This window comes from Stomoxys calcitrans, chromosome 3 (assembly GCF_963082655.1).
Source record: "Stomoxys calcitrans chromosome 3, idStoCalc2.1, whole genome shotgun sequence".
In the NCBI taxonomy this organism is placed as follows: Eukaryota; Metazoa; Arthropoda; class Insecta; order Diptera; family Muscidae; genus Stomoxys; species Stomoxys calcitrans.
The window spans coordinates 12664924-12676414 of NC_081554.1; the positions used below are offsets into that span (position 1 = coordinate 12664924).

General features: G+C 38.8%; 1 protein-coding gene across 1 annotated transcript in view; it reads left to right on the forward strand.

Annotated features, from left to right (window-relative positions):
- Positions 1-8005, forward strand: part of LOC106092170 (excitatory amino acid transporter) — a 50203-nt gene extending 42198 nt beyond the window's left edge. Inside the window, exons 5-8 of the mRNA XM_059365003.1 lie at positions 232-801; positions 1440-1769; positions 6515-6626; positions 7019-8005. Of these exons, the coding sequence (XP_059220986.1) occupies positions 232-801; positions 1440-1769; positions 6515-6626; positions 7019-7189 (1183 nt within the window). The 3' untranslated portion in view covers positions 7190-8005. The remainder of the gene's footprint in view (positions 1-231; positions 802-1439; positions 1770-6514; positions 6627-7018) is intronic.
- The last annotated feature ends 3486 nt before the right edge of the window (positions 8006-11491 follow it).

An 11491-nucleotide genomic window follows, 5' to 3' on the forward strand; every position in this document is an offset into this window, starting at 1 on the left:
GGTGTGTGTCCAAGCTAAGTATACACCTTTTATAGTACATGCTGTTAGTGTCAGGTGTATGTCTTAGCTAACAAAAATCCATTAAACAGGGTGACTCTTTTTTTTTAATAGAAACTTCTTTGAATTTTAGTTAAGTTTTGCAACGCTTATTACAATCTCGTACAACTTCCTAATTCTAATCACTCTCTCTTTTTGCTTCTCTCCTCTCTCTCTCTCTTTGTCTTTTTGCAGAAATGTCTTCCCAGACAACCTATTCCAAGCCACATTTCAACAAGCGCACACTGTTTATCTGCCTAAACCTTCAATAACGAATACATTCAATGAAACCGTCAGCGAGACCAACGATACAGATGAAGATCCCGCCGTAGAGGCACAACGTCAGGATGTGGAACCCGCACTCATACGTGTCATCCAGTATCGCAGTGGCACCAATACCCTGGGCATTGTTTTCTTCTGTCTAGTCTTTGGCACATTCCTCGGCACAATCGGTGAAAAGGGCCAAGTTGTGGTGGATTTCTTTTCGGCCATATTTGAGGTTGTCATGAAAATGGTCACCTGCGTCATGTGGCTAACACCGGTGGGCATCAGTTCGGTGATAGCGGGCAAAATTCTCAGCGTCAACGATCTGCATCTGGTTATGGCCCAGCTGATGTGGTTCATACTGACGGTGACCATTGGGGTGGTTCTCTATCAGTTTGTGATCATGCAAGCCATCTATTATGTGGTGGTGCGTCGTAATCCATTCAAATTCTATGCAGGATTAATACAAGCCATGCTAACCGCATTTGCGACAGCATCAACGTAAGCCATACATAAAAATTTAAATATTAAATATTTTCAGAAAATGAAGAAACGATCAAAAAAAAAAGAGAAATTTTTTCAATGAGAGCGCCCTTAAAGTTTTTGTTTCGCCCATTCACCCCCTGACACAAAAGGGGATATGAGGGAAACAAAAACCTACAATGGGCATTGGGCATCGTTCAAGCGATGCCTTGTACTCTTTACTCTCCTACCAAAGGACATAAGGACACAGATTGTTTGTCTTCTTGGTAATTTTTTTTTAATAATTATTCATTTCCTTTAAACAAAAACTCTGTTCATTTGCTACAAATATTTCTTTCCTTTTTTGGTTTGTACTTTTATGCAACATTTTTGATTTAAAACGTTGTTCAACAACAACACCTCAAAAAAACCCAAAACTAACCAAAAACACACGAAAACATTCATGTGAAAATTATGTAAAATTTTCCCAACCTAAAAACCAAAAAAAAAAAAAAATATTCCAACAACTGTAAATTGTTAACCTTTAAAAAAAAAAAAAAATATTTAAAACCAAAATGTGACTGTGATAATTCTCTCTAAACAAAATCATCTGTGATACTACAACTCTTGGATATCTGTGATATATTTTTCTACAATCTTCAAACTGCCTCATCCAGTGCTGCTGCACTTCCTGTGACATTCCGTTGCATGAACGACAAGCTACGTGTGGATCAGCGTATAACGCGTTTCGTCCTGCCCATTGGCTGTAACATCAACATGGACGGCACGGCTCTCTTCATTTCCATTGCTTCGATCTTCATCGCTCAGATGAGTGGCATGACTTTGGGCTTTGGCGAAATTGTCACTGTCCTGCTGACATCTACCGCAGCTTCGATGAGCTCTGCTAGTGTACCAAGTGCTGCTCTGGTTCTACTCTTGGTTGTCCTGACGGCTATTGATGCTCCGGTGCAGGATGTCACACTCTTGTTTGCTGTCGATTGGTTTGTGTAAGTATTACCAACAAATATCACTGTATTTTAGCTATAAGTAAGGGCTGTAATTGCAGAGTTTGCGAATATTTAGCACCCTGTAGTAATCAAGACGAATAAAACTGGAAATGTTAAAATTTCGGTAATCCTCCAGGGGATTTTCAGACAAAAAATTCATCGTTTAGCAATATGGGGTTAGACAAAACAGATTTTGCAGTCCAAGGGGACTACAAATCGTAGTGACCTCGAAGATGATCCCTGGGCCAGCAAAAAAAAAACTGCGGCGTCTTGGGCGTCAAACAAGGGCTACGCTTAATGACAGCAATTCACGAAAAGGCTAGAAAAACGAAAAGGCTTAAAGATATCGGAAAAGTCCCGCTGGGCAGAAACTATGAGGCCAAAAGATGTAGACAGGGGCTGGAAGTACCTAAACCGAGGCGTACAAGGATATCACCAACTCTCGGGGTGATAGAAGCACAAACAAGTAACAAGGCATTAATTTCGGCCGGGCCGAACTGTGAGTACCCACCAGCTCGAATATGCATATTAACCAACATTCATCATAAAACAGGGAAAATTCATCATTTATGAAAACATAGTAGCTATATCGATATATGGTCCTATTTGGACCAAGCCACCTCTTATAGGCCCAATAACTTAGACCGGGAGATCGGTATATGTATAAGGCAGATATATACAAGCATGAATGTGCAACAGCCTTACATAGCTCAGGGTACCAAATTTCAGCGAAATCGGACAATAAATGCGCCTTTAAGGGTCCAAGACCTTAAATCGGGAGATTGGTTTATATGGCAGCTATATGTCAATGTGGGTCGCATTGATTTGATGTCGAGGGACCTAACACAACTCATTATCCCAAATTTCAGCAAAATCGGATAACAAATTGGGCTTTAATGGGGCAAATACTTTATATAGGCAGAACGGTCTATAACGGGCTATATTCAAATCTGGACCGCTCTAGGCCAAATTGAAGGAGGATGTCGAAGGGCATAACACATCTCACTGTCCCAAATTTTTGCAAAATCGGATAATAAATGTGGCTTTTATGGGCCTAAGACCCTAAATCGGCGGATCGGTCCATATAGGGACTATATCCAAATTTTGATCGATCTAGGCAAAATTGGATAAATATGCCAAGGGGCTTAACTTTACTCACTGTCTCAAATTTTGGCGACATCGGACAACAAATGCGCCTTTTATGGGCGCAAGACCTTAAACCGAGAGTTGGGTCTATATGGCAACTATATTCAAATCTGGACCGATCTAGGTCAAATTGACGCACTATGTTGAAGGGCCTAAAACAACTCACTGTCCCAAATTTTTGCAAAATCGGATAATAAATGTGGCTTTTATGGGCCTAAGACCCTAAATCGGCGGATCGGTCTATATGGCTGCTATATCCAAATCTGGACCGATCTGTGGCATATTGCACAAGTATGTCGAGAGGCTTAACTTAACTCACTGTCCCGAATTTTGGCGACATCGAACAATAAATGCGCCTTTTATGGGCCCAAAACCTTAAATCGAGAGATTGGTCTATATGGCAGCTATATTCAAATCTGAACCGATCTAAGACAAATTGAAGAAATATGTCGAAGGGCATAACACAACTCACTGTCCCAAATTTTGGCAAAATCGGATATTAAATGTGGCTTTTATGGGCCTAAGACCCTAAATCGGCGGATCGGTCTGTATGGCAGCTATATTCAAATCTAGACCGATCTAGGCCAAATTGAAGAAAAATGTCGAAGGGTCTAACACAACTCACTGTCCCAAATTTCGGCAAAATCGGATAATAAATGTGGCTTTTATGGGCCTAAGACCCTAAATCGGCGGATCGGTCTATATGACAGCTATATTTACATCTGAACCGATCTAGGCCAAATTGCAAAAATATGTCGAAAGGTCTAACACAACTCACTGTTCCAAATTTTAGCATTATCGGACAATAAATTCGCCTTTTGTGGGCCGAAGAACTTAAATCGAGAGATCGGTCTATATGGCAGCTATATCCAATTCTGAACCGATCTATGCCATATTACAGAAGTATGTCGAAGGACTTAACTTTACTCACTGTCTCAAATTTTGGCGACATCGGACAACAAATGCGCCTTTTATGGGCCCAAACCCTTAAATCAAGAGATCGGTCTATATGGCAGCTATATTCAAATCTGAACCGATCTAGGCCAAATTGAGGAAATATGTCGAAGGGCCTAACACAACTCACTGTCCCAAATTTTAGGAAAATCGCATAATAAATGTGGCTTTTAAGGGCCTAAGACCCTAAATCGGCGGATCGGTCTATATGGGGGCTATATCAAGATATAGTCCGATATAGCCCATCTTCGAACTTAACCTGCTTATGGACAAAAAAAGAATCTGTGCAAAATTTCAGCTCAATATCTCTATTTTTAAAGACTGTAGCGTGATTTCAATAGACAGACGGACAGGCGGACGGACTAGATCGTCTTAGATTTTTACGCTGATCAAGAATATATATACTTTCTAGGGTCGGAAATGGATATTTCGATGTGTTGCAAACGGAGTGACAAAATGAATATACCCCCATCCTTCGGTGGTGGGTATAAAAATTAAAATTTTGCCCAAAAACATTCCACTAGGGTGCAGGGTCAAACTTCTCTCTATTCAAGTTTTAAGCTCAATTATAATGGACCTCCTCCATAGCCGAATCCAAACGGCGTGCCACAGTGCGACACCACTTTGGAGAGAAGTTTTAACATGGCATAGTTCCTCACAACTGTTGGCAGAATTAGGAGAGGAAAAACCACCGCTGAAAATTTTCTCTGAAGGTCTCGCCAGGATTCGAACTCAGGGAGCAGCCTCAATTTTCATCCGATTTGGCTAAAATTTGCCCTCAACTCAAACTCTAGATTTTCCACCTTGAACCTCTAGCAGCTTCAAGTTTCATCCGATTTGCCTGAAATTTTGACCAAGTTCTTTTGTTCGGTTTTGCAATATCCGTTTCGAGTATGATTCTCGTCCGATTTGATTGAAAATTTGCACATAGTGTTTTGCTATCACTTCCAACAACTGCGCTAAGTATGGTCCAAATCGGTTCATGTTTGATATAGCTGCCATATAAACCGATCTTGGGTCTTGACTTCATGAGCGTCTAGAGGGCGCAAATCTCGAATGCACGCCAACTTTCGAAGAAGTAAAGCTAGCCGCTTGAAATTTTACACAAATACTTTTTGTTAGTGTAGGTCCGTTGGTATTATAAATGGGCCATATCGGTCAATGTTTTGATATAGCTGACATATAAACCAATCTTGGATCTTGACTTCTTGAGCCGCGAGGGGGCGCAATTCTCGTCCGATTTGACTGAAATTTTGCACGTGGTGTTTTGTTATTGCTTCCAACAACTACGCAAAGTATGGTTTTAATCGGTTCATGTTTTGATATAGCTGCCATATTAACCGATCTTGGATCTTGCATTCTTGAGCCTCTAGAGGGCACAATTCTCGAAAGCACGCTAACTTTCGAAGGAGTCAAGCTAGCCGCTTGAAATTTTGCAAAAATATTTTCTGTTAGTGTAGGTAGGATGGGACTATCAATGGGCCAAATCGGTTCATGTTTTGATATAGCTGCCATATAAACCAATCTTGGGTCTTGATTTCTTGAGCCTCTAGAGGGCCCAAGTCTCGTTAGATTTGACTGAAATTTTGCAGGTGGTGTTTTGCTATCACTTCTAACACACATAGTTCTGTTATTATGGAGAGTATGATCCGTGGAGAGTATGATCCAAATCTGTCTATAAACACATATAGCTCCCATATAAACCGATACCCTGAATTTAACTTCTTGGCACCTTGAAGCCTCATCCAATTTGGCTGAATTTGGTTCGAGGTCTTTTGTTTGGACTTTCAACTTCCCTGCGGAGTATGATCCGAGTATGAGTACCCAATATTCGACCTGGCCCAAGATTCGGTCTATTTTACTGTAAGGTATCGGTGGTCACCTTAGCGCAGAGGTTAACAAGTCCGCCTATGACGCTGAACGCCTGGGTTCCAATCCTGGCGAGATCATCAGAAAATTTTTTCAGCGGTGGTTTTCCCCTCCTAATGCTGGCAACATTTGTGTGGTACTATGCCATGTAAAACTTTTCTCCAAAGAGGTGTCGCACCGCGGCACGCCGTTAGGACTCGCCTATAAAAAGGAGGCCCCTTATCATTGAGCTTAAAATTTGAATCGGACTACACTCATTGATATGTGAGACGTTTGTCCCTGTTCCTTAGTTGAATGTCCATGGTCAAAATTTTCAATTTGCATCTGAGCCTGAGTCTCAGCGTAACCGGGGGGAATGAAGAGCAGCTGGAGATAAGCAAAAGTTATAGGGATAAATTCAACTAGGATATTGTATGGTTGCCCAAAAAGTAATTGCGGATTTTTCATATAATCGGCGTTGACAAATTTTTTCAACGGCTTGTGACTCTGTATTTGCATTCTTTCTTCTGTCAGTTATCAGCTGTTACTTTTAGCTTGCTTTAGAAAAAAGTGTAAAAAAAATATATTTGATTAAAGTTCATTCCAAGTTTTATTAAAAATGCATTTACTTTCTTTTAAAAAATCCGCAATTACTTTTTGGGCAACCCAATATTATTTACCAAAGTGGGCACCTTCTCGGTTTGGGTCTCCTTTTAGACAGACTTCTTCACATCCGTTGTAATTTTGCTTTCGTAGCAGCACTTGAATTTACCTCTCAGTCTCTTCCTCCCTTTCAGCGATCGTATTCGGACCACTAACAACATGTTGGGTGATTGTTATACAGCAGCCATTGTTGAAGAACTATCTCGTAAGGAATTAATGGCACTTGATGCTGCAATACTTTATCAGGTAATACATGATTTCCATTAATAACTCTAAATAAACACACAAAACCTATCCCTCCAAACCTAACTTAACCCCTTACCAACCATCAAGGCTAAGTATAAAATGTGTTAAAAAAAAAAAAAACTGTAACAGAAATTTTTTTTGTTAAAAATTTCTGTAACTCACTAAAAAAATATGCGTTTCCAGATGACATGCTAAGCAAATTAAAAAAGTGAGACTAAGTTGGCTAGAGGTCTGGGCCTTGAAGTGAAGTGAAGAAGAACAACAACTACTGCCACTACTACTACTGCCATGTGCTCTTTAACCCTTTTTAGGAGATATTTACTAATACAAATTTTTGTGGGGTTGGCTTTGTTCTCTTTGCGGGGCCAACTTGAATTTTTTCTCTTGCACAGGAAATTCCCATCAGCACCCCCAATGGTCATGTCAGTTTGGAGGGACAAACTGAATTGGATAGCACTTGCACCATGCCAGATGCTGTTATAGTGGATATGAATGCGGTTATCAATAAGGTGCAACATCAGCAGCCACATCATCAGAATGGACATGCCAATCATAAGATTTAAGAGAGATTTCAAAGCAAAAACACAAAAGGATCCCAAAAGTGGCATTACAGCCATAGTTGTAGAGTTAAACCAAAGAACAATAATTGCGTGAGCATATGTAAACCACATGATTAACAATAACAACAACAACAACACCAATCGCCACAACAACAACAACTAAAACAATAAGAGTAGCAATGAAACACGTAATTGTCTAAAGTTCACTTGTGTAGTTTTAAAAGTTACCCCCCCCCCCACCCAACAACCACCCATTCCAAGAGTTTTCTACGGCCGTTTATGCCTCGGTCAGACTCATAAGCCACCCCATAGCAAACATAAAAATATCAAAGAAACAGAACTTCTGTATGTCAAGAACCCTCTTAAAGGGTTAATTTTCTTAAGACGTATCAAAAACCCCTAAAAATAGACTTCAATTTAAAGCCATGCAATAATAAGAATGACCACATAATCAGACTGTTTATCATAAAAATCAAACAAGCAAAAATGTCCAAGAGAAAATAATCCATGAAATAAACCAATTTGTATTCTTGAAACCCACCAAAACTATTGAAAAATTAAATTAAAAAAAAAAGAATTTTCAATAAAAAAAATTAAAAGACTCCTTTTTGCAAAACGATTAACAAGATGAACGTTTTAAAGATACTCTCAAAAAAGTGAATAAAAAACCCAAGACTTTGTGCTCCCCCCACCACCCATTGAACACACTCGAACACACCCAGACACACCAGTATAAAGCCCCCTATAACTATTTTAAATATTTCTTAATGTTAGGCAAGTATTTTAAAGAAAAAAAAAAAAAAAAATAAAAAATCAACACAACAACAATAAAACAAAACTACAACAACAAACTGAATTTGTGATGTTATTAAGTATTTAGTGAAAGCAAATCATGTAACAAATAACTTTTTTTTATGTTTCTTTTAACTTTAAGACACTTTGAGTTTAAGTTCCTTTTACCTCATGACACTGAAAAATATTTATAATTTTTTTTTAACGGGCCAAAAAAAAAGCTTTAATTTTTTTTTTTTTTAATATACATACGAAAATTTTAAATTTTTGTTATTTTTTGAAAAAATCAAAATTTCATTGGAAATTTTTTTAAGAAATTTTAAAAATGTCCACGTATAAAAAACATTTTTTTTTATAAATTCCACATAATCAAAATTGGTTGTATTTTTTTTTTGTTTTATTTTTTTTATAAATAATTAATGAACTTTTTAAAATTCACCCATTCAAAGAAAACAGAAAAAAAACGTTTTGATCATTGTCACCTTCCCCTTGTCCCCTCACTCACATGTTTCTGTGTGTTTTCTCAAAAAAAAAGCAGAAAAACCCCAAAGAATATATTCACATTTTAAAAGTAGACTGATAGCAAATTAGTAATTAAACCTAAAAAAAAAAAAATATATTTGTATGCAAACAAACCCAAAGATGATGATGAAAGGAGGAAGAAGAGAAATGAAAAAATATTACCTATACTATACATACATATATATTGTACTATTATAACAAAACAATAAATATCGTGTGAAAATTACTTATAAACACTAACCATGTACTCGATTATAGTACCAATGAAAGGTGGTTGTTTTATTTGGTACATAAAATAGGTATCAAGTGGTTCAGAAACAAACCAAAAGTTCATCAAAGAGGTATAAAGGCTACGCACCTGGGATAAACCTGGCTAATACAGGTTAGGTTGGGTTAGAACCGTCAATGATAGCAAGACTTCGTCTTAATATCCGCTGAGACCTTGTATTGTCCCATTAAAAAAACAGCAAATTTTGCCCACGACCATTCCACTAAGTAACAGCGGCAAACTTCTCACATATCAATGAGTGCAGTCCGAGATTCAAGTTAAAGCTCAATGATAAGGGGCCTCCGTTTTATAGCCGAGTCCGAACGGCATGCCGCAGTGCGATACCACTTTGGAGAGTAGTTTTACATGGCATAGTACCTCACAAAGGTTGCCAGCATTAGGAGGGGAAAACCAACGGTGAAAATTTGTTCTGATGGTCTCGCCAGGATTCGAACCTAGGCGTTCAGCGTCATAGGCGGACATGACATAACCTCTGCGCTATGGTGGCCTCCAAATTGTCCCATTGTGATTCCTCAAACTTCTCTCATCTTCAATCGCGGGGTTTACATCGACTACTTACATCGAACTTCTTATCTACTCGCAGAAGTTCCGTCAGCGCACTTTCTCATACCATTTACAAGCCAGCATGAAGGCCTTAAGTTTGACTGAACCTATACCTCATAGCTCCACTAATGCCTGAATTTACGATTTTACGATGTCCGTGTGTCTAGAGCCTTCAAAAATTGAGATATTGAGCTGAAATTTGGCACAGGTACGGATAAAGGGTCTAATGCCCATAAAAACTTTATTTTTCATCCGATTTTGCTAAAATTTTAAACAGTGAGTAGTTTAACTGACAACTGACCCAAATATGGTTCACATCGGACTATATTTAGATATAGCTACCATTTAGACCGATCTCCCAATAAAGGGTCTGAAGGCCATAAAAGCTTTATTTATTACTCGATTTCTCTGAAATTTTGCAACAGTGAGTTATTTTAAGCCTCCTGATATCTGACCTAAATATGGATTAGATCGGTTCATATATAGATATAGCTGCCATATAGACCGATCTCCCGATAAAGGGTCTGAAGCCCATCAAAGCTTTACTTGTTATCCGATTTGGATGAAATTTGCAACAGTGAGTTATTATAAGCCTCCCGACATCTGACCCAAATATGGTTTAGATCGGTCCATACTAAGATATAACTGCCATATAGACCGATCTCTCAATATAGGGTCTAAAGACCATAAAAACTTTATTATTACCCGATTTCGCTGAAATTTGAAATACAAAATTCAACAGTGACTTTTATTTTTGTAGACCACTCAATGTCAGTGCCGAATTTGGGTGCATAAGTTATCCAATTTTCACCAGATTGTGGCGAAAGGGGGTTTACATATACACCCGAGGTGCTGGGTACCCAAAGTTCTTTTCACCCTCATCCTTTTGCACCTGAAGTCTTTTAAGTCAAATTTCAAAATTCAACCTCTATCCATTCGCCTTGCACAAAGTTCACCCATTTCGTACCTTTTGGTGCAATTTTGAGTTGATAAAAACCTCCCGATATGGTTCAGATCGGACCATATATTGATACAGCTGCCACAGATCTGGTGGTTTAGGGTCTTACGCACATAAAAGCCGCAATTATTATCCTATTTCGCTGAAATTTGAAACATTGAGTTATTTGAAGCCTTGCGTCACCACACCTAAATATGGTCAGATCGATCTTTATGCAGATATAGCTGCCATATAGACCGATCTGCCGATTAAGGATCTTGAGCCAATAAAAGTTGCATTTAACAATATTTCTTCCATTCTATTTTTTCGGGCTGCTAAAACACCTCGTGGCCCCCTGCCACTATTGGTTGGTCTTACGCGTCGCTACTCATTTCGGGCTAACGTCTCAAAAGGCTTCGATAAGATACTCCGTAGCACGATCCACGGCCGACTTCATTTTGTTGTATCGGAAATAGGCCCCCAGCAGACCCCGCCTCTTCATATGTTGGCTGAACTTCTTACCACTAATCTTTTTCGTCACTTCCAACGAAATACGTAAACCTGGAGACTTACTTTACTTTAAACCTGAAGACAAAAAATTTTTCCGGTGGTTTTCCCCTTCTGATGCTGGCAACATTTGAGGTGAGGTACTATGCCATATAAAAACTACACTCTTAAGAGGTGTTTGGACTCGTCTTGGCATTGTGCTTAAATTTGAATCGGACTATACTTATTGATATGTGAGAAGTTTGCCCCTGATTCTTAGTGCAATGTTCATGAGCAAAATTTGCCGAATATATCACAGGTCGTTAAAGTCTTTTTTATATTTTTTTTTATTTGTCTAAGGACCAAAGAACCGGTTTATTCTTCGCCAAAGGAAACTCCTTCATATAACATTCAAGTGCCATTGTTAAATGATAACACCCAGTGTTTGTGGCATTTCTCTTATTATACCCTCCACCATAGGATGGTGGATCTAGCCATGTCCGTCCGTCCGCCTGTCTGTCGAAAGCACGCTAACTTTTGAAGGAGTTAGCGTGCGCAATAGAGGGCGCAATTCTAATCCGATTGAAATGCAATTTTGCACGACATGTTTTGCTGTGACTTCCAACAACTGTGCCAAGTATGGTTCAAATCGGTGAATAACCTGATATAGATGCCATATAAACCGATCTTAGGTCTTGACTTCTTGAGCCTCTAGAGGGCGCAATAGTTATCCGAT